The 24,302-nt window shown below is 41.8% G+C and overlaps 1 protein-coding gene across 6 annotated transcripts in view; it reads right to left on the reverse strand.

The window, feature by feature from the left end:
- NTNG1 (netrin G1) overlaps window positions 1-24,302 on the reverse strand; it is a 300,251-nt gene that overhangs the window by 153,494 nt on the left and 122,455 nt on the right. For all 6 annotated transcript variants that reach the window (XM_089516562.1, XM_089516560.1, XM_089516559.1 and 3 more), the window contains exon 3: window positions 20,038-20,675. In XM_089516562.1, the coding sequence (XP_089372688.1) occupies window positions 20,038-20,675 (638 nt within the window). The remainder of the gene's footprint in view (window positions 1-20,037; window positions 20,676-24,302) is intronic.

Here is a 24,302-nt window from a genome sequence, read left to right on the forward strand (position 1 = left end):
AACTGGGATGCCAGAGGATTAATCAGAACTGTCCCGGGAAAATCTAGATTCTTTTAGTTTTTTGGGTTGTTTTTTTAAACTGATCTGCTCAAAATGGCAGGTATAGGGGATAGATAAGTAAGAATGAGTTTGTATGTGCAGGTAATTGGTCTGATTCCTGCTGTGCCTGAAACCAACTGGGTGATCTTGGGCAAATCACATTCCCTCAGCCTCAGGGGAAGGCAATGGCAAACCTCCTCTGAACAAATCTTGCCAAGCAAACCCCATGATAGATTTGCCTTAGGGTTCCCATAAATCAGAAATGACTTGAAAGCACACTACACATTTTATCTTAATTAATTAATTAGCTTATATTATTTAAATAATCTATTTTATTTAGGGAAATAATTTTTATTTATTTTATTTAAGGGAATGCTGTGGATATAGTATATCTTGATTTCAGTAAGGCCTTTGACAAAGTTCCCCATGGCATTCTTGCAAACAAGCTTGTAAAATGTGGGCTAGACAAGGCAACTGTTACATGGATTTGTAATGGTTGACTGACCGAACCCAAGGGGTACTCAACAATGGCTCCTTTTCATCCTGGAGAGAAGTGACCAGTCGGGTCCCACAGGGTTCTGTCCTGGGCCCAGTGCTATTCAACATCTTTATCAATGACTTGGAGGACAAAATTGGGGCATACTTATCAAATTTGCAGATGACACCAAACTAGGGGGAGTAGCTAATACCCCAGAGGACAGGATCAAAATTCAAGATGACCTGAATAGGCTAGAAAGCTGGGCCAAAGCTAACAAAATGAAATTCAACACGGAGAAATGTAAGGTAATGCACTTAGGGCAGAAAAATGAAATGCACAGATGTAGGATGGGCGACACCTGGCTGAATGAAATTACATGTGAAAAGGATCTGGGAGTCCAAGTAGACCACAAGTTGAACATGAGTCAACAGTGTGACGCAGCAGCTAAAAAGGCCAATGCAATTTTAGGCTGCATCAATAAAAGTATAGTGTCTAGATCAAGGGAAGAAATAGTGCCGCTATATTCTGCTCTGGTCAGTCCCTACCTGGAATATTGTGTCCAGTTCTGGGCACCACAATTTAAAAAGGATGTGGAGAAACTGGAGCATGTCCAAAGGAGAGCGACTAAAATGGTGAAGGGTCTGGAAGCCATGCCCTACGAGGAACGACTTAGGGAGCTGGGGATGTTTAGCCTGGAGAAGAGAAAGTTAAGAGGTGATATGATAGCCCTGTTTAAATATTTGAAGGGATGTCATATTGAGGAGGGAGCAAGCTTGTTTTCTGCTGCTCCAGAGACTAGGACCTGGAACAATGGATGCAAGCTAAAGGAAAAGAGATTCCACCTCAACATTAGGAGGAACTTCCTGACTGTAAGGGCTGTCCGACAGTGGAACAAACTCCCTCGGAGTGTAGTGGAATCTCCCTCCTTGGAGGTCTTTAAACAGAGGCTGGATGGCCACCTGTCGGGGATGCTTTGATTTGGATTTCCTGCATGGCAGGGGGTTGGACTGGGTGGCCCTTGCGGTCTCTTCCAACTCTATTATTCTATGATTCTATTTATTTTTATTATGTTTATTTATACATAATAAACCTTCCTCCAGTACAGGGACTCAGGGCAGTTTACAAATCGAAAACATTCCAAGTTAAAACACATAGAAGGTTATCGCATGGGGGAAAAAACGTTCCTCAATGCGTTCTAACGAGCACGAGCGCGGGTGCACACGGAGCGTGATGGGAACCCGATGGGTCCCAGAATGCTAGTTTACCGCACGGCGGAACGCCGCTGTCACCGCCGGGCGTTCCCATGGGGTTCCCAATGTGTTCCAGGAGGTGCCATTTCTGGGGTCAGTTTCAAAAGCGTTCCCAGAATGGCGCCTCCTGGAACACATTGGGAACCCCATGGGAACGCCCGGCAGCGATGGCGGCGTTCCGCCGTGCGCTAAACTAGCATTCTGGGACCCATCGGGTTCCCAACACGCTCCGTGCGCGCCCATGCTCGTGCTCGTTAGAATGCATCAGGGAATGTTTTCCCCCCCATGCGATAACCTTCTATAAATATGCAAAATATGAGTTTAAAAAACAATTAAATAATACAGACAATTAAAAACTTTACGTTATTAAAATTTAAAATTTAAAACTCTTTAAAACCTAGGTGGGAAAAATACCATTTGACCTCAAGCAGTAACTTACGCAAAATAGGAAAAGTATACTCAAACTGTGTTAACCTTGGCTAATGGATGTTGAACTGACTCATCCATTTTTATTCATGATGCTTCCTTTAAAAGACTTTGAAATGTTTATAAAAGATGAGCACTTTTTTTTTAAAAAAATGACATTGGCAACAGCTATAAAAAGAATGATTTCCTTCCAGCACCAGGGAATTGTGAATTAACTGACAACATCATAAGTACATAAGCTGTTTTACCCCCATTGAAGTCTGCAATTTAATTGGCAGAACTGTTAGATGCACTCACTCCAAACAGTGGTGAAAGTCCCCAAAGAATCAAAGAAGCTTATGCAAGTATTCTTGTAAATAAAGGAAACTTCAGGTGCTTTAACTAAATGCTTCAAACTACTATGGCTCTCTGATCTTTGCAGAACAGTTTGAAGTAGATGTATTGTTATTAGTAGGCTTTAGGATTTGCATTCTAGCTTAAAGATAAACATTCTTGATAAACATGAAACTAGAGCAGCTCTTTTAACTCATTGTTGTTATGTTAATCAGCTTCAGTATTAATAATAAGAATGTTAATAGATTGGTAGGGAGCAGCATTTCAGCTGTTGCTCTCAAGCTAAGCTGCTTGTGCATTTTGTGGCTGTAGGAAGCATGCCTATATCTGTATATATATGCTCATCTTGGCCAGTTTTTTTTAATTCTATGAGCTGCCTTTGGTGCCTTTTTGGGACAAAGGCAGCCAAATAAATAAACGAATAAATGCCATTGTTAGTTTCTATATAAGCACAGATAGGGTGAAGCTGGTGAATCCACCCCTTTAATTGTTCAAAGACTTAGGAGAGACATGGGTCAGATAAGCCTTCATTAGTCCTAAAGATATAACCAACTTTTTAAATTTTTTAATTAAAAATTAAAAAATTAATTAAAAATTAAAAATTAAAAAATTATTAAAAAATTTAAAAAAGAGATTTTTGAAAAATCAGCCCTATTCAAATGGATAGCTTCCATTTGCTTGTGCAACATAATTTTTTTCTTGGAACACAAGAGGGGCGAGTGTACTTGATTTCTAGCTTTTGGCAAATACCTGAAAATATGTAAACTTTTCACTAAAAAGTCTAGGCAAATCCCTCACAGTTCATTCAGAATGGTGTGTTTTTATTTTTGCAAACTATATTCTAAGCTACTGAATGGGGATCTAAGCAGCTCCAAAACATTTTCTGAACAGTGAGCATTTTGAGTCGCAGTAAAGGCATAGGCATGCTGACTGAAGGGGAAAACATGATAAACTATTATTTCTCCCCACTCCCTGCAATGGTAACATATTCAGACTCAGAGGTAGATTAAATTTAAAACTGATAATGTGAGGGACAAAAACTGAGCTGCTCTTATTGCTGGGACACAGCTGAAAAGCCCTGGGGCTCAAATACAGAGGATTCCAGCAGAGGGGGAATATAAAAATAAAATGAAAGGTTTAATGGTATGTATTGCAAAGGGACTCAAAGATATTTTAAGTTTTAGAATAAAGCAGCTGTTCTTATATTGAAGAACTGAGGAAATGGTCCCTGGACTTTACCTTAACATTCCCTTCTGAGCTCACAGGAGCAAACTGTCATCCACAGCAATGGAAGTTTCCTCATCTGAACCTTAAATATCTGAATTCTCCCTGTAGCTGCATAGCCAAAAGAAATAATGACAAGTTACAATATTGTATGGCTTCAGAATTAGGGACTGCAGGGGAACACAAAACACAAGTGATTTGCCTTTTCTGGTTTCTACACTTTTTAATAATATCTCTTCTGGCTTCTCAGTTTCCATGTTTTCCCTTCCTCCCTCAAGGAGCAAACAGAGCAGCACATTGTCTTTCACACTGAACCCATTCCAATATAATACTGAGCCATGGTTTAATGCTAGGAGGATGAACTAAAAGACTGGGTGCGCTCCTTCTCTTCCTTCCTCTAGCACAATTGCACGGAGTTCCCATGCTTCTGCTTCCAAGCTATATTGCTTACTCTTTGTCGTATCATCTAGGTATACCAAACTGTACCTAATCTTAACTATGGTTAGTGAAAACAAGCCAACATCAAACCATTGTTAGCAATGGAGTGGAAAGATTTGGCTCACACTTCAGATGTCATTGGACTGCAACTCTTAGCAAGTCTAGCCAGTACAGCCATTTTTGAGGGCTCATAGGAGTTACATCCCAATAATGTTTAGAGGGCTACCTGTTATCCACCCCTAGTTTATAAAGTTGAATTGTTTCCACTAACTACAGTTTAGGAATTGGACAATATATTAAACTGTGACCAAACTAAAAAGAAAATCAGATCTTCTTATCTCTTTGTGGCTATACCAGAGAAGGCTAGGGAGGTGGGTAGGTCACATGCTTTCTGCAGCTTATTCACATATTACTAATATATTTTGGATCTTTACCTTCACATCAAAACTAGGCCAGAATGTAGCATCTGTATCCACTCTTAATATGTGTGAATTCATGGCTGAGATTTAAAAAGGGCTTCCATATGCAAAAACAATTTACCCATTTGACCTTCTCATCTGAGGAAGTAGACTGAAGTCCATGAAAGCCCATATTGCCAACTTCTTTCTTTCAGTTAGTCTCAAAGGTGCTACAAGATCTCTACATACAGTCCATCCTCGCCTTACGCGGGGGATCCGTCCTGGATCCTTCCGCGTAAGGCGAATTCCGCCTATGCCTGAGCCCCATTGGAAACAATGGGGCTTGTGCGCGGCAGCGCGGCAGCGCAGGCGCGGCGGGGCGCAACAGGCGCGCGCGCCCATTCAATTGAATGGGACGCGCCACCCCTTCCGCCCTGCGCGCACCCCGTGGCTTGAGCGCATATGCTCAAGGCCGCGTATGGCGCACCCGCGTATGGCGCGGGTGCACTGTACTCAGGGAAATCCTGTTCCAGAAGGACTTCTTATCTTTAGGGTTGACTTTACAAGAGCCCAAACCTTTAAACTAGGAAGAGGGGAAAGCTCCAATATACATGTAGTACTGCATAAACTCATGTATAAGTCTAGAAAATGTAGTAAAAACAATTAACCCCCCAAACTTGGGTTGATTTACCATCTGGTCAATGCAAATACTGTACCATAACTCTTATCAAAAAAGGAACCACTTCCTTTCCTGAGTAGAGGGGTGAAAGTCAAAAACAGGAGAAACTAAAATAAGCATTGAAACCCTTTACTCTCTCTGGGGCGAAGAAGATGGAAGGCTTGGATTGGCATTTGGCAGCTTCAGCCATGATCGGACCCCAATTGGCCTGGGAACTGTGGCAAGTGGACACCATAGTCCTGAAGCTGGCCACTTCCACAATCCTGAATGGCTCACCAGCAAGGAACAGCTTTTTGCTGCTCCTTTTGGGGCTTTGGGCTATCTTAGGCCAAGTAGCTTCTGGCCATGTTGTGGCACCACTTCCAGCCTTTAAGAATGCTTGGGTGGGAAAATGGTGGTGGTGATGGCTCTTTGGCACTTCCCTTCAAAGGAGCACCAAGAGAGAAGAGGGGATTGGTACTTCTTTTAGGTTCTCTCTGGACAGACTTAGCCCTCATCTTTCAACACTCTACTCAGGGATGGGGCTGATTTCTTTTTTGGTAAGAGTTAATACTGTACCTTAAATCTTGCCTTTACATCCCTTTTGACAGGTGCACATTTTCTTAGCCCCATCAGCATCTATTTGTCTGCCCCACACATCACACAGCCATCATTTAGTGTAATTCCATCATCATCCATCAAGCCTTTAGGATGAGCACAAATAATTATGCTTGCCAGAATTTTTGTATGTTCTTTGGCATTGTTTTTATTTGCTTCATCCTTAACACCCTTTCTTGCATACCCATATCCCCAGGTCATATAATATCCTTAATTCTGGCTCTCAAATCTGCCCTCACGTTACACAGGAAATTGACTTATACATGAGTAAATACGGTGGTTGACGTATTCATGGTTTTAATCTCATCCCAGATTTTGATTATCTTGGCTATACAGTGCTACCTCGGGTTACGAAATTAATTCGTTCCGCGGCGCCGTTCGTAACCCGATAAATTTCGCAACCCGAAAAGGCGCTGGAAAGCCGCTGGAAAGCCGCTAGCCGCGCTTCGGATTTAAATTTCGCGCCGAAATTAATTTCGTAACCCGAAAAATCTTTCGTTACCCGGAACAGTTTTTTTAAATCTAACTTTTTCGTACCCCGGAAATTTCGTAACGCGGTCAATTCGTATCCCGGGGTACCACTGTATTGATTAATGATGTTGTACTGCACATACCTTGCTTTTAATAAATGTTTTACAAAAATGTGAATGTAGTTGTTAGCATCCAGTCTATGTAAGATGCACATAGTTCTCATGGAAACTAGCAAGGCAAATACCACCAATTTGTAAGTCTGGATCTGCTCCAATATTCTTAGCAGGAAGAATACAGGAACATAATGTGGAAGCTCATGTCACAGAATGAGGAACTGCAGACACAGGATCAGTTCATAATGTTAATCAAATCTTACAGACAAGTTTCAAATTGGGATTATTACAAAGCCCACAAAAATTGTATGTAAAGCAATATTTGAGGCCAATTGGGATGTCTGTAGGTGAAACATCAGGGGAATTTTTGGAAAGCCAAGAGATTTGATAAATCCAGCAAAATTTTAAGATGAAATTTGGGCATACATCTAGGGAAATTTCAGGGAACTTGAGAAAGATATTTTTTTCCACATTCTTACATACAAGGCTTCCTTGAGAGGCAAATACCTGTACAAACCTGTAACACAATGACCTCAGTGACATGTAATGCTAAACCATTGTTTAGTGTTACATCAGCAAGCCATACACTCTTGAGGAGATCGGATATGTTTTGCTTCCATTCTAAACTAAAAGCAGTTACTCATTGTCTCAATTAGCTTATAAAAGTGTAGTTAAGCATGCCTGATAATTTGATCTTTGCAATTCTAACTGATACTACCTTCCCCTTCTAAACTAATGAGCAGATTAAAATGTAGTTATCCTTCAGATTATGCACTGTTCCAAAGGATACAGTACTGTTCTAGACTGCTAAAACATAGTATGGATAATTCACTTTAAAAATACTTGCTTTGAAAGAAAATACATTTAGGAAATATGTTTTTACTGAGAAAATATATTGAAATATGTATTTGCACACACACACACACAAGCACACGCACACATATCCCAGCTTTGGGGGAAAGGTGGGGTATAAATAACCAAATGCAATAGAATACTTAAATAAACATTAAAATATGATTTTAGTGCCACTTTTTGTTCAAAAGTTAATTCACAAATAAAATAGAATGGCTACCTGTAATGAATGAACATGTGCAAAAGTGAAAGGGACTGGAAATAGATGGATCCATCCCAATTTTTGGCATAAGGAAAAAACAACAACAAACATGATTCAACAACCGGGTTTGACTCTGTGACTTTGGTTCAGGATTTTGATGTGACAATTAAATAAGTTAATTAGGGAAAGTAGTGAAAGCTTCCAGTATCATCCTCACAAGGAGAGGAAGGGACCCTGTGCTTCATGCAGGTAACACTAAATTAGGGATGGACACTACATCACTCTTGTGCTGCATGTGTTCTCTGCCCATTTTCTGGGTCTGCCCACCATTGTTGTATCTGATACATTGTTTTATGGTAAAAGAGGGCAATGAGGTCTGCTACCACCTCACTAGTAAATTTTAGTAGCAAATTAAGTGGTGAGAACCAGTGTGGTATAGTGGTCTGCATATTTATTTATTTATTTATTTACCTGCCTTTCTCCCAGACTGGGACCAAAAGTGGCTCATTGATAAAGTTGGTTAAAAACAAACCAATACAAATTTAAAAACAATCAAAATTATTTCATTGATAAACAGTACAGTCGAACCTCCCCATACGCATATTTGCCATACGCGGATTTGAGCATCCGCGGATGGCAAATGGGGAAATTGTCCCCAATGGCGGCGCGCGTGCACGCGCGCTGCCATTGGGGGCAATTTCCTTCTCCTCCCTCCCCTCCTCCCTTCCCTCTCTGCCCCCCTCCCTTCCCTTCCCTTACTTACCTTAAGTCGCTCGGAGCGGCTTGGCGAGGGAGGAGGGCTTTAAGGCCTCCCGCGCCGGCATCCGGCCTCCTCCAGGCCGCCGCTGCTGCGGAAGGGGCGGGTGTCGGTGCTGGAGGCCAAGAGGCCCCAGCACTGACAACCGCCCCTTCCTTGGCTGCGGAGGCCTGGAGGAGCCCGGGTGCTGGCGCTGGAGGCCTTGAAGGCCTCTGGCGCTGCTGCCCTCCGCGCCTCCTCTTCCTCATCTCCACGCCCAAAAAAAGGCACTGCACTGACACCCGGCCTCCTCCAGGCCTCCGCGGCCACGGAAGGGCCAGGTATCGGTGCTGGGGCCTCTTGGCCTCCAGCACCGACACCCGCCCCTTCCGCAGCGGCGGCGGCCTGGAGGAGGCCGGATGCCGGCGCAGGAGGCCTTAAAGGCCTCCGGCGCGGCAGCCCTCCTCCCTCGCCGCCGCTGTGGCAAAGGCCCGGTGGCGGTGCTGTTGGGGGCCAAGAGGCCTCCAGCACCGCCATCGCGCCCTTGCACGGCGGCGGCGAGGAAGCCGAGGCTTGGCCTCCACCGCCGCCACCCGGTTTCCCTGCAGCGGTGGCGGCAGAGGCCAAGCCGCTCCGCCGAGGGAGTTCAGGTAAGTAAGGGGAAGGGGAGGGAGGGAGGGAGGGAAGGGAGGAGGGAAGTGAGGGAGGGGTGGGTGAAGGGACTTTTGTCCCAATGGCAGCGCGCGTGCACGCACGCCACCATTGGGACAAATATGCTTTGAGCATATGCGGATTTTGTTATACGCGGGGGGGGGGGGGTCCGGAATGGATCCCCCGCGTATAACAAGGATCCACTGTATAAAATTATGGTCTGCTGGAACAAAAACATCTTTGCCTGCTGGCAAAAGGAAAGCAGGGATGAGGCCAGCCTAGCATCCTGTAGAAGGGAGTTCCAAAGGGTGGGCAGCCACTGAGAAGGCTCTCTCTTGTGTCCACACCAAGTGAGCCTGGGATGGGACTGACAGAAAGCCATCCCCTGATAATCTTAAAGCTATGGCAAGTTCATAATGGGAGATACAGTTTTCAGATAGTTTGAACCCAAGCCATATAAAGCTTTATAGGTCAGGACAAGCACTTTGGTCTGGCTACCATTGATAGCCAGTGAAATTGTAAGAAGGAAGTTATATGCTCCCTGAAACTGGCCTTTGTCAGCATTCTGGCTGCAGCTGAAGGTTCAGAACAGTTTTCAAAGGCAGCCCCATGTACAGTGCAATACATTTGTCCAAACAGAATATAATCAAGTCATATGTCACCACAGCCAGATCTGATGTCTCAAGGAGCAGGTATGGCAGGCACATTTTAGCTGTGGAAATGCACTCTTAGCTACTGCTATAACCTGGCATCCAGGCTCAGAATTGGGTCCAAGAGAACATCCAAGCTGCAGATCTGAGATTTCAGGTGGAGTGTAATCTCATCCAACAAAGTGAAGTCTCTACTCCCTGATCTGCCTTATGAATGACCAGAACACCTCTGTCTTGGCTGGATTAAGTTCCAATTTGTTTACCCTGATCCAGTCTATTACTGATAGAAGATGCTGGTCTACTGAAGAAACAGTTTCCTTGGAATCAGATGGAAAGGAGAGATAGAGTTGGGTGTCATCAGCATATTGGTGACCTCGCCCAGCATGAGGAAACCCTGAGGGAACCCCACACACCAATGGCCAGGGTACCAAACAGGAGTCCCCCAGCACCACCTTCTGAGTTTACCCCTGCACATAAGACCCACCCCAGAGAGGCAGCCCAGAAGTTGGTGAATGGTACTGAAAGCCACTGAGAGGTCCAGCAGATCCAACAGGAGCATACTTTTCGCATCCAGTTCCCTATATAGGTCATCCACCAAGCTGACCAAAGCTATCTCTCTGTCCCATAACCAGTCCTGAGGCCAGATTGAAATTGATCTAGTTAACCCACTTTATCCAGAAACCCTTGGGGCTGAGAGGTCATAACACAGTCCTGAAAATGAAGTGTTAGAGACTGACTGATAATTATTCAAAATTTTGTACTGTGGGAGACCAGGGTTAAAATCTCTGCTCAGCCAGGGAAACTCAATTGGTGACCCTGGGCAAGTCACACTCTCTCAGCCTCAGAGGAAGGCAAACTATCCTCCAAACAAATTTTGTGAAGACACCCCTGTGATTGCTTTGCCTTAGGATCACTACAAGCAGAAACAACTTGAAGGCACATAGCAACAATAAGAGTAAGGGAAGGCTGTGGCTTTAATGGGTTTAGTGTTTACTTTTGAGGGGCAATGCAGCCCCCAGTACTCTAGGGTGTATATCCTACTGAGATCATGACGTTTTGGAGCACAATACCCATATGTGGGAGCATTTTCTATGCTGCCATCCAACAGAATGACTTGAGAAAACATGTGGATCAGTCAAGGACTGTAAAGTTATCTTTTCTTTAAAGAGCATAACAGGAAAAGTTTTGTTAAGGTTTATTCACATTGTCTAACTTTTTAAAATTCTCTCTATAGTTGGTAATGAATAGAGTGGATGAAACCCCTTCTACCTTCTTTTCATTTTTATTCTTACTCAGCTAGACTTTATTTATGCATTAGTGGACCTTTCCAGCCATTAGGACCATCTTGCTCCCGAAGTTAATTAACACAAGTGCCATAATTTAATACAGTTAGTGCTACTTGATGCCCTTTAATGTACCTTCCATTAGTGATATTATTGTAGTATCACCCTGTAAATTAAAACAAGATCAAGATGAAGAGAGGCTCTCTTTAATTAAAGTACTGGCACACTGAACTTGTCCGTTATTCACCTGAGAAAATGGCCCTGATTTAGCGAAACAGAGCCCTTCATAAGTCAGAATTAGTTTATGTGGATTATTAGGTTTCTTAAATAACAACAATACAATAGGGCTGCCAAAAATGCTAACAATCACATTTCCCTTTTTCCCCATTATCTTAATAAGCACATAATGAAAGGTAGCAAATGGAAGTTGAATGAAAAACACATAATAGGCAAACTGAAGTGTTTATTATGAGAATGCAGGACTTCATCTCTGCTGCAATATACATTAGATTCATTTCACAGCAAAATGCAGTGGATGAGAAAACAAATTGTATATTAAATGGGCAGGTTAGCCAGCTTTAATGTAATGGGATGGGTTTTGTGCAATTGTTGTCTTCAGTGTGAGAGCTTTCATATCAGAATCTCCAGTGTTTCTCCCTTTTTTCTTTTAACCTCTCCTGAGGCCATTGGAAGCAAATAGCATGATTTAGAAATTCTCTATTTCCTTCCTGGATTGTTTGATTATTATTGGGCTTTCAGATGCATTTTGCAGACAGCAGAGTTTTTGCAGATATTGAGCACAGCTGCAGTTCAAATATAGTTAATTCAATTGCAAGTTTCCCCTTACATAAGATGTGAATTGAGCTGTTTCGATTTGCCTTTTCAGGTTTTTATTCAGGACATCTGTTTGGTGCCAGAGCCATTTCCTTTCTCTGTCAGGTTATTATTAATCAGCACTTCCTTTTAATCAGATTAGGCTTCCAGTCAAATCGGCATTTATAATACAGGCTGAAGAAAGACATTACACTAACCCATAGCTGGTGATAACCATTGTATTTGTGTCCCCCCCCCCCCAAAAGACATCTTTAAGATTCTAAATGTGTAAGAAAACCAGAATTCATATTGCCAAAGTAAATCCTGTCCCCTGGTAATTACAACCTCCTTGGAATTGTGCAAAAAGATAGGTGAGCCAGTGCGGTATAGTGGTTTGAGTGTTGGACCACAACTCTGGAGGCTAGAGTTCAAATCCCTGCTTGGTCATGGAAGCCCATGACCCTGGACCATGGGCAAGTCACACTCTCTCAGTGTCAGAGGAAGGCAAAGGCAAAACCTCCTCTGAACAAATCTTGCCAAGAAAACTCCGTGATCAGTTTGCCTTACGGTTGCCATGACTTGAAGGTGCACAACGACAAGAGCCAGCAAACAGTATTAACTCTGGGGTCATTCCCACTACCAAAAGCTCAGAATCCTGATTCGAGCTATATGCCCCTAGTTCCCACTGGAAATAGATTCTGAACCTCACTGGATCGATTCCAGTGGGAAAAACATGGGGCAAACGTCAAAAGCCCGGGTTAATTTGATAGCAGTGTTTTACAGGGTCTTTTGGGAAGAATAGATTCTGATTTGGTTCCAACAAGTAGGAATGCCAGATCAGAACCAATTCTTTTAGAAGGGAGGGACAAATGGCAGAGAGGTGTGTGTCATCCATCCCAAGAGATGTCTCTCACACACACCAGTGCTGCCGTTTTGGGTCCTTTTTTAAAAAAATAAAATAAAACTAATCACAAAAATGATAGACTGGCAAGTCAAGTAGCTGCTAAGCCATTCTACCAATTTTGCAATTAATTTGGATTTTTTTATTTTTTTAAAAAGCCTCCCTATTCTCCTCCTCCTCCCCTGGGCTCCCCCCCTTTCCCTGATCTCCTCCATCCTCCTCTCCGCTTGGCCTGCTGGCTGCAGTGCCTACCCCACTTTCCCGGGGCAGGCGGGGCTTGCGGTGCTGCTGCCGCATCTCTGCTGCTTCCCTGGGGCTGGCGGGGCTTCCGGCGCAGCCCCAGGGAAGCAGCAGTGGCACAGCAGCAGCGCTGCAAACAACAAGACAAGTTATTCCATTTTCCATTGCTGTACATTTTATAGAAATTTGGGGGGAAAATTAACTTGTGAAAAGGCATAAGAGCAACAAAAACAAGCCCAACGTCTCTTAGTGGCTGATGTCAAGGAGTAAAATGAAGGAAACTAGAATTCACATCCCTATGCATGGCTCTTAAATTTAAAAACAAAACCATAAACAAAGAGACCCATTACATGCAATTATACATTTCTTGTAATATACAGCAAAGCTGATCCAAGACATTTTACTACGTCAAAAGAACAAGATAGTGTACCCCTGCCATTCTATGTACAGTGGGCTGTTGGTATTTGCTGGGGTTTGATTTCAGGACTCCCTGTGGATACCAAAACTATGGATGCTCAAGTATTATTAAATACAATGGCATATTAAATGGTGTCCCTGGCAAAATCAAGATTTGCTTTTGGAATTTAGATTTTTTGCAATATTTTAAATCTGTGGATGCATGAATCCATGGATAAAAAAATATCTGTGGATATGGAGGGTCAACTGTAAAAAAGCTAACTGGATCTGCAGTTGAAATTAATTTCAACACTGGCAACACATGTGTACCACATGAAGGCTGCAGGCTAGCTTAGGGGACATAGGGCAAATATTTTGACATACAGTGCACTCTGCCAACAAGCTGCTGCTGTCTTCCAAAATCTCCTACCTGAACTGCCTCATTCTACCGTTAGACACTTAAGAATGTCTTCTGTGACTTCTTTTCAGTTACGTTATTTGTCATTTTGAATTTAGACCTGTGAATTTTGGCATTGTAACTTATGGGAGTTAAAAAGAAGAAAGAGACTGAAGTGAGCAGACCTTTTGTCATCTGAGAATAACAGATTGTGTAAACAAGTCCAAAAGAATAAATAAAGAATTTGTCTAGGTATGTCAGCAGCAGTCCAAAAGGAGCAAGGGAACCCTGGATCCTTGGAGGAGAGCCTTCTAATAGTTAGCTAGCTGAAATATAAAAGCCTCCCATCCTTCATGCAGAGTGGCAGAGGTATCACAGTCTTCTCTTTTTTGAAGCAGCATGACTAACCAGGAGCAAAAGTCATGCTTCCTCTACTTGTGGGGGAGTAGATTGAGGGGGGAGTAGATTAAGCTGTTATCAGTGAAAGGAAAGTAAGGATCCACATGAGTTGTAAGGGTGCTTTGCAAGGGCATTTTATCAGTGCCAGCCAAGTGGGGAAAAAAGGAACTCACGTGAATTTAATCTACTAGGATAGGATTACACAGCAGATAACCCTTTTGTCGCATGTCTGCCTGATTACCGGAAAGTTTAGCCAACAAGCAACACCATCAGATAAATTCTCTGTACTGTCACACTTAATTTTTAGACTCAATTTGCTATGGGATTATTGTGAGAGGTTGTTTTCTTTTTCTTTTGAAGCCTATTGATTAAAAAAATTCTTTAGAAAAGTCTCTCTTTTTCTCTATCTCTCTGCCATCTCCTCTTCCTCTCTCTCAGTTGCCTAATTATGATTAGGAAACAGCAAATTCAACTTTCAAATGAACTCTCTTTGAATTTGGGTTTGAAAATGGAGGGGGCAGGAGTTCATAATTTAAGTCATTATTTAATGGGAGTGTGTACTTGGGTTGTACATGTGTATAGGCTATTATGAGGTATACATGTCATGACTAGTATATCCCTGAAAGGGTCTTTGAACCTTCTAAAACCTAAAATAACATTCAAGTAAGGGAAAGATCCAAATATTTGTTTTAAAAATATCCGTATTGCTCCCATTTTATAATGAGGGAGAGAGAATATGTAATGTAAAGCAACATTGCCCCATCAAATATAAAAAAGGATCTCCAAAAGAACATTACTATTCATTAGTTAGACAATGGTTGTGCATTTAAATAACAATTATGAATCTAATGGCATTTTACCAGTGTTTTGACATTTTAAATTAAAAGCTGATAATGTGTGTCAGAGAAAGGCCATAAGGAATGTTAACTACAGCACAAGCTATTATCCCCCTTTCATTTGAAACATTTCTTCTCATTAAGAATACTGTTTCATTGGGATACTGTACTGAAATGTTCAGACCTGACTTGCTTCTTGCCATATGCTTCTGTATAAAGTGTAAACAGATAACCAGTCATTTGCACTGAAATGAATAAATAGATTAGCCTGTAGTCACTGTTAGGTTTATCAGGGGTGAGGAGGAAGTCTTCATAATACCGTCTAAGGTGTGTAGAGTTACATCAGTTACTCAGGTTATGATGACCATCAAGGCCATCTCAGTCACTAGAGAGAGTGAGGCCTTGAGTGACACATACTGGAAATCATCTCAGTATCCTCTCCCTATCAGTTTCTCAAGAACTTTCCCTACGTCCCCTATAACCTGGCTTTGTACTTCTCCCTCCCCCTATCTTTTCCACTTCTCACTCTTTCTACTTCTCACTCCCCCTACCCCCAGTCTACTATGTCAGATGTTTAAGCATACTATCCAATCTCCAATAAGATTTCATTTTTCAGTCAAGGAACTCAATCTGTGGACTGGGGTCTAGAGCAGCAACAAAAGATCTTGGGCCAACTCTGCCATAAAAAGTGCTGTAGAATCCTTTACCCTCGAAGCAAATGTTCTCACACAGTACTTCTGGCATGGGTGGTTATCAGAGGGCAATATTTGGCTCAACAATACAGTAAAATGTGTTTGCTAGGTTTTGATACTAACCATGCTTTAGCATCAGGAGTCTGTTCTTTTCAACTCTATTAGCAAAACATCAGTACTTATGAATGGGCCATAAGACTTCAAAGTCTCAACACTCTCAAAAGATGGAAGCATTATCATAAAACCAATTATCATTCTCTGATGGCTGCACCTACCAGACACTGAATTCTTCTAATACAGTCAGCCAGGTTTGTTCCCCCTCCATTTAATTATACCTATTCAGCTATCAATATTATGTCCAGACTGTTCTTAAAGTTTGCAAACAATTGAGAAGCCACTCATTATATCGAGGAGGAAAAGGAAATTACAAATGATAGCCCAAGAAAAGGGGCCAATGTAGATCCTTTGATTCAGTGCTTATATTACGCAATTGGGTTTCTACATGTATTTTCTGAAGCTAGACTGAGAGTTCTACACACAATTTATCCTTATCCACACTGTACAGTGTATTCATATTTTGAATGCACATTCATACTTTTCTGTGTTTTCAGGACTAAGTACCAAAGTCATGAGCACATAGACAGAGACTAAAACATGAGCACACTGCACAATGTCACAAAAACCTGAACACACTTTCAGTGCATCCAGTGACAAGAATGTGAATGCTTATCCCCTTCCTGCCATCAGACACCATTATCCAGTTGCATGTCTATTTTATACCATTAACCAACTGGGTAGAGGAACATTTTGTTCCATACAGCTCTCTCTGGCTTGAGTCCCCTGACTCTGCAAATACCAAGCAAGAGACAATTAATTGAAACTCAGTGAATTAAAAATTAAACAGAAGATATATGTATTTCCCTATAAGACTGGTGAATCTCACTGCACAAGAAGCTACATGAGCTTTTAAACATTACACCATTACTCTGAGAAGGAACTTTCCTTGTGAGTTCATTCCATAGCAGTGGTTTATTATTTAAAGGTTCATGACTATAGGCCTTTGTCTGCATCATCTCTTCTATGGAATCTGCATCCCTGGACTGAACTGAAAAAAAGAGGAAGATCACAGTTTTTCTGTAACATTTATATGTCATCTTGTATTATAAACTCACTGAAATCTTTTAAAAGAAATGCTATCATTTTTGCCTACACAGGGAAAAAAGAGAGATGGAGGTTCCATTCAAGGCTATGCAAATGACCCACACATGGAACAGGATTTTACACATACCCTTTATTGCTCACATGCTCATCAAATCTGCTCGATGGATCTCAGGTAGCATAACACAGCAATACGTACAAACATTTAGTTACTAATCTATCCAAGCCTTCACTTCCAGTAGAGAAGAGTTTCAGGTATATGAGCATTTCCTGTTACTATAACATGAATTGATAAATGTGTTTATTAATAAATGGAAAAAATAGAATATAAAATCATATCACATTATTGGTATGGTCAGTTTAGCATTCAGATGATAATAGGTAAAAATGAAAGTCACTGCATTGCAGTGGTTAGAGTGTTGGACTAGGATTTTATAGATCCAGGTTCCAATCCCCAATGAGCCATAAACCTGACTGGTTGACCACAGGCCATCATTCTAGTTATTTTCAGTCACCCTGACCAACCTCACAGTGTTGCTGTGAGAAGAAAGTAGGGGTAAGGGATCCATGCCTTGAATTCCCTGGAAGAAACATGGATATACTGTAAAAGCAACAAATAAAACAACCACTAAATCTATCAATGGAATTATTACTGAATCCCTCTTAACACGTCTGTTATAGTGAAATCACATTTCCTCAGCACTTGTTTCTCCATTTTGAGTTGTTGATAAAAGGCCATCTTCCACTCACACATTGAAAAACACACCTCTTCCCTTTATCAAACTCTGTGAATAGCAGCTGCATTTGTGCAACAGACATCTATTACATATCACTGTCTGTGACATCACTGTGATGAATGAAATAAAACTTTCATTTGGTTGTTTAGGGATCTTAAATATATTCTTTTAAGGGTATAACCACAAACTCAATAGATGAAGCTGCTAAACTAAGGAACTGTGGAAACCCTGCTGGGTTTAGACCTTAAAATATTCTAGCGGAACTGGCCTGATTTAATGCTGAGAAATCTGTCATTATACCAGATTCAAAAAGTACACTTGTGGATGACTGTTGACAACAACCTCTGGTTATAGTAGTATTTCTACCCAGACAGGATGAGAAAATGATTCTCCACAACTGTTTGTTTTCTATCTAGTCCCCTCCCTTGCTAGGCTAAATGGGGCTAGGATCTGGCAACCACTCTGTCATCATAACAATGGCTTATCTCTAGACATCTGACAAGGCTACTCAGGATTTGTACAGACTGGCCTGAAAGGGGGGCGGAGTTGGGGCATAGCATCTACATGAAGCAAGCTCTGGCTCTGCCCCCAGGGTGGTTTGCCACCATGCGCTGCACTGCATGGCATGCAGTGTCATGGCGCTTCTCTGGCACTGCATCCACACGATGCAGTGCAGAAGGAGTACTATAAACCTGTGATACTGCGGCTATAGCACCCTTTCCAGGTTGCAAAATGGAGCTGCTTTTTGTGGCTTCTTTTCACACCCTAGAAAGGCCAGATCAGGGCTATGGTGTGTGGTTGCAGTGGCCCCGATCTGGCTGTAAAGGGGGCAGTTGGGGGTCATCTTGAAAACCCTTTTGAACTTGAACTCTTTAAAGTAATATTACAATTCTCATGCATCACACATAACTAAAATCAGACAATTTACTCCTAGGTCAGGAACAATCCAGCCTTGTCAGAAAACCTAAAGGACTGTTGCCTATCACGTAATCAGAATACAGCATAATCTCTTGTACAAGACTTATTGATCCAAATCTGCATGATCAGCCTAGCTTAGATTGTCTTCCACACTTTGCTGCCCAACTCACTGAATAATGAGACCAGACACAGAGAACTGGGTTATAAAATGGGCAATTTTATTTAACTCAACTTATTTAACTTTATTTCTTCAAGAACTGCAAAACCAGGGGGGAAAACCTCGTGTGGGAATAGCTGGCGGACGGTCTGCTCCTAGACTAATTCCCCAGCTTCCCCTGGGTGAAAACACCTGAGCCCCAAGGGCAATCCAGAAGTGGGTTGCTCTCTGGCTGGCCTACATCTGGAAGGCCAACCCAAGACTCCCCCACTTAATTTGCAAGACTTTACTGAGGGTTTAAATCTCAGGCCAGCCCCAAGGCAAGTCTCTTTTCCTGACTGTTTAGTCAACAGACATAAGTAAACCTCAGTTCCAGAGACCTATCTTCACCCTTTAGGTGCCAAGGTATTCACTGAAACCTCTATCTCCCCTGCCTACGCATGAAACCTATTTATGACCACACCCCAAGCCAATTGTTCCGGTCCCCAGTGAACAGTGTAGGGTAGGCAAAAAACTCTTGGAAAGGGGAGAAAATTCCTACTAAGCCCCAAAGTGACCAGAGTTAATCTCATACTGCAGCTGAGGCAGGTGGGCCAGCATTTAAGGCAAGTGACAGGGAATATGGGCGGACAAGCCTTAAACAGGCTAAGCCCCACCTACTCGGTTGCTAATGGCCCGTGGAGTGCGTCATTTATTTTTAAACTGCTGGTTTCTTCCAATGAGAGGCCAGCAAAGCCTTCTCCCCAGACCAAGAGGTCGGGGAGTATTATTTCCCTCAGCATTGCCCCAAAACCACACACAAGGTTAATATACTTGACTCATTGTTATGACATATCTCTTTCCAAACAGAGAACAATTTAGTGACCATTTTGACTTGGGCCCTCTTTTTGTATTAGTTCATTAGAGATGGTCTGTCCCTTCTTTTTATGTGCTCGACAATTTTCATACCACCTGATCATCCATGGGAAGAAAACCAACCTTCAGAAACAGGCTATACTTATAGCAAAATGATCTTCCCCATGGCTCCAATACTTGATAATGCATAGATTTTGCAAGCACTGGAGGCTGCTAATCCCCATTTTGTGTCTGAGAAAACAACTTGCCTCTTTATTTGCAATTAAGCTAGGAAAAAGAAAAGGAAAAATTATCTTTTTTTTTTAAAAAAAAGATAATTTGGTGGTAAGATCTGATGCTTGCCAAGCTAAATTTCTGTGGACACCTAAATCAATCCACAGGTATATTTGATTATGATCTCACCAAGAGCTGAGGCGCCTGTGGCTGTCTGAAGGCTGCCACAGACAGATGGGCCAATGATAAAATAGGATGGGAGCAGTAGTTTTTCAACATCTGACCACTCTTGATCTAAACTGGTGTGCAGGTTAGTTTAAATTCTAGTTAGGTTTCCAAGTAACAAAATTGTGGTCATGGATGCTTATAGAGGATTTTCACAGAATGACCAACATTTCAAATAACAAGTTAAATTATATACTTAGAATACTTAGAACAGGTAGAGAGAACATTAATACCATCATTTCAAGTACAAATATATACACAGTTGCTTATTTTATCTTACCTTCCAACTACTCTTATGTCTGAGATGGCATAAAAGTAGCGTGTCAAATGTTGTGGATCCACATATATTTCCCCTGTTGCTGGCCTCAGCAGTCTTATCCTCAAGTCTGTGATAGTAAAGAAATCTCTTAGGTTCTTGGTTGTGTCGAGCTGCCCATAGAGAGAAGCCATATTGTGTAGCCGTGCCCCAGCAAAAAGGGCAAATCTATCCTTAATCTCAAAGTGGAGGATTTTACTGTTTGCCATGTACCCCGTAGAATATTCTTCTGTGCAAATGATTTCTAGGACTGTCTGTTGGGTTAAATCCCTCACTGTTTTTGGTTCCATGTTGAATGCATCTAAACAATCGGTAGCATAATACTGGTATGGCTGCCACGTCCGACCATAGTCGAGGGATTTCTCCAGGATCATTAGGTCTGGGCGGCCAGATTCAAAGGTAATGACTATGTTGTCCGTTAGCTCAATGGTTTTGTTCCAATAAAGAGTGATATTCACCTGGAGAGGCTTTGGGTAACCCTTCCAAGTGGTAGACTGCCAAAAGGTGTAGGGGTGTCTTCCTTCGGGATCGAACATCAATTTGGGTGGATGTGCCAGTTCGTCAATGGTTGCATCACATTCATTGCACATGTAGGGATTCCCCTAGAAGGAAGGGGGAAAAACAGCTGTGAGAAGGATTTGCAGAATGCCGCTGATTTCATAAGTCATAGCAATGGGTTTATATCTTTCATTTAACTTAAAGGTTGTATGTCAGATCCAAGAACAGCTTGGATCTTTGGAGACACTCTTCACAATAAAACTAATAGAAATATTGTAACTAGGCAATTGCTGTTGGCAAACATCTGCACCCACAGAGCCAGAAAAGAAATCTATGACTGGATCTCCTGACATTTTTCTTTAATTGCAGAGGCCGCTGATTTAGATTAGATCAGCTTCCCTGTGAGAAAGGAGGAGGAGGACGTCATAGCAAGGAACAGTGGTTAGAGTTTTTGAGTGGGATTTGGAAGAACAGGATTCTAGTACTTACTGAGCTATGAAACTCTTTGGAGGACCTTTGACTAATCCTCCTCTCAGCACCTACCTCATAGGTTTGTTATGAAGCCGAGGGCTGGAGAGCTGAACGGAGGAAAAATGAAATATAAATGTAACAAAAGACGAGCAAACAAATGTCAGCCCAGCGCAGGAGGCTGCTTGGGATGGAATTAACAAACTGTAGCAGGAGAAGGGAGAGATTGGGAAAATGGAGGGTACAAATATGAAATAAACACGTTTGGAAATTTGGTCATAGGTTCTTGATAACCAATATAGTCTGGCTCTCAGTGTGCCATTTTTTAAAAAAATATGGGTGAGGGTTTAGGATTGCTGATAGCCACAAATGTTCAAGAGGTCTAGTTCATTATTACATATGCTGGTGATGGTTTTACTGATGGTTAATTGAACTAACCTGTTATTATAATCTTAACTGGCAAACACATGGCATTTGTTCGAATGTGTAGGATATAAAATGTAAAAGCACAATGTTGGGACACAGGAAGCTGCCTTATATTGAGTTAGACTAGTGATCTAACAAATTCAATGTTATGTACACTAGGGGCGATAGGTCAATATGCAGTCCAGGGATTGCAAAACTTGCCCAAACTGGCAAAACAAACAAACCAAACCAGGATCCACTTCTGGTTTTGAAAAACATGTATTTTCAAATTTTAAACAATGTGAAGTGCATACATGTGAAACCTATTTAAAAGGTAATTTGTTGCTCTTGGAAACTTCTAGGAGTGGCAATTCACCCTTCACTCTTTTGGCAAGAAACAAGATGATCCAGGTAGTCAGGTGCTACAAACACAGCCATGGTGACTGCAGGCTGGGGTACACTCTTCTCCATGTCTATACTGACTGGCAATGAATTTCCAAGCCTTCAGGCAAATGTCTGTCCAAATCCTAACTGGAGATGAAACCTGGAGTCTTGTGCATGCAAAATTTGTGTTCTGTTACTGAGCCATGGGCACTTCCATCAATGATTTTGGAGCTCTTCTCAGATTCCTGGAGCCCAAACTATTTCAGCCCATGTTTAACAAAGATACTCTTTGCTATGCCAACAATATGATGTTACATGAAATAAAGCTTCTTCTGACTACAAGGAGAGCGGAAGCACTTGTAATACAAGCAACAAGAACTTGACATAATTAGTAGTGAAATTTCAATGGATTCTGAATTCAGGTCAAATCCAGTTATTTCTCTGGCTCTGTGAATCCCCCATACAATGGTTCTGTGGATACAGCCATATGGGAGAAATAATTTTTGATCTGGTACAGTTTGAGAGTTGAAGGGCCATCAAACTCCATCACCACCACCCCTGAAAAAATGGGAAAACACATTATGGAATATTTCCTTTAGAATGATGAATTGAATGTTCACATATTTATTGTCTCAAAATTATTTCAAAGCACTATGAAAGATGAAGGATTTTTTTTTTTAAAAGGCTATGTACTATTCAAATCATTACAGTTCTGATCTTTGTTTCCATTTCTCCATTCTCTTTAAGGGAATGAAAAAAAATACCTGTGGTTGTGACATTGCTGAGAATCTTTGTGTTTTCTTCTTTTTTCCCTTAAAGAACATGCCTATGTAGCTAATTAGCAATAAGGGTGACTCCTTGGGAAGAATATTGGCACTCAGATCTATTGTAGTTGCCTGTTCCTCCCATGAACACCTAGTACCTGTAAAGCAAACATAGGCCCTATACAGACTCATGACACATGCCCCGACTCTGGTCCCAGGGTGCCATTTGTCGTTCCATACAGTGTGCGGCATCACTGCAGTCCTCTGGCGCTGTGTCCATATGATGCAGTGCCGAAGGAACACCATATAGCCATGTGCTGCAGCTATCACACCCTTTCCAGGGTGCAAGAAGGAGCCGCTGTTTGCGGCTCCTTTTCATGCCCTGGAAAGGCCAGATTGGGGCATGGCATGAGGTTGCCATGGCCCTGACCCGGCTAGGAAAGGGCAGCTGGAGGCTGCCCCTTCAGGGCTCTATGTATAGTGCCTTAGATAGCATACAGGTCACCTGGCTGCAATTTCCCCCATGGATAAGAGATGTGTTTTTATTTAAATTATGCTAATTGTTTCTAAAATTACACCTATACACAAAAATTAGCATATTCAATTTTTTTCCAAATGAGCACCCTCTTTTGTTCTCTGTGTTGGTAGTATGTTTTCTCTTTTTTGCCTCTCTCTGATGACAAGAAAGCGTCCTGAAAAGAGAGGAACAATGCAGCTAAATGGAAGTCACTTTGATTTAAATTGGCTCCTTCGGAACCCACTTTCCTTTGGCAGGAATGTAGTAGTGTCACAACCAAATGGAGTATGCCCTAGTGATTATTTATTTACTTACATCCTCTAAACCCTAACTTTCCAGCAAACAAGACTCTAAAGGTGCCTCATGATACAGAATACAGAATGAAGAAGTTTTTTTTTAAATGAAAAGGAAATATAAATGTCAATCAATTTAAAACTCAGTTAAAATGACACTAGCTTTAGTTACTAAAAATCCATTTTCAGCAGTATCCTCCAGCATTGTATAAGTGGCTCTATATCACACTTGTGGCTTATTATTTCATGACTGCCATGCTATTGTTTCGCAATGCAGTTTTAAAATAAACTACTTGATTTGTTTTATCAGAACGCAAATTCTCCTGCTTTGTGTTTTGCTTAAATAAATCCATCCCACACAGTTACATGCTTAGTAAATGCTAAGGTTTGTCTCTATTGGGTTTGAAAAGAAGAAAATAGGTCATTTACCCTGAATAAGTTGCTAGCAATCAACTCATAAAACCCTGAGAACTATGAATCAATGTCTTAACAGCTCTAAAGCTTGTGATTCCTTTTTTAAAAAAGATGCTCAGCTGTGCCATGTTTCCTTTTCCTTTTCAAACGCTGGCACATTGCTCAAGAGCGCAGTTCATAAAAATGGTCCCTTCTAGGGCAAATGAGTTCAAATCAGCCATACAGACTGTGCACATTCCTCTCTGAAACAATACCCATTAAACTGGCTTGGTTTCCCTTTTGTCCCCTGGACTCAAATACATCATGCTTAACTGTGTGCCTGTTTAGTAATGTCTTCCTTTGAAGGCATTTACACTGTTCAACACAAATCATTCTGTTGTGCTGTGCACTACAAGCTCAGGGGCTTGATCCAGACATCTGCTACCCTATTAGCTACAGGCTAGCAAAGTACTTCATCTAAGACTTATTTCTCCTTTTTTCTCCCTC

Source organism: Sceloporus occidentalis, unplaced genomic scaffold (assembly GCF_023333645.1).
Source record: "Sceloporus occidentalis isolate IW3139 unplaced genomic scaffold, rSceOcc1.0.p SCAF_3, whole genome shotgun sequence".
NCBI lineage: Eukaryota > Metazoa > Chordata > Lepidosauria > Squamata > Phrynosomatidae > Sceloporus > Sceloporus occidentalis.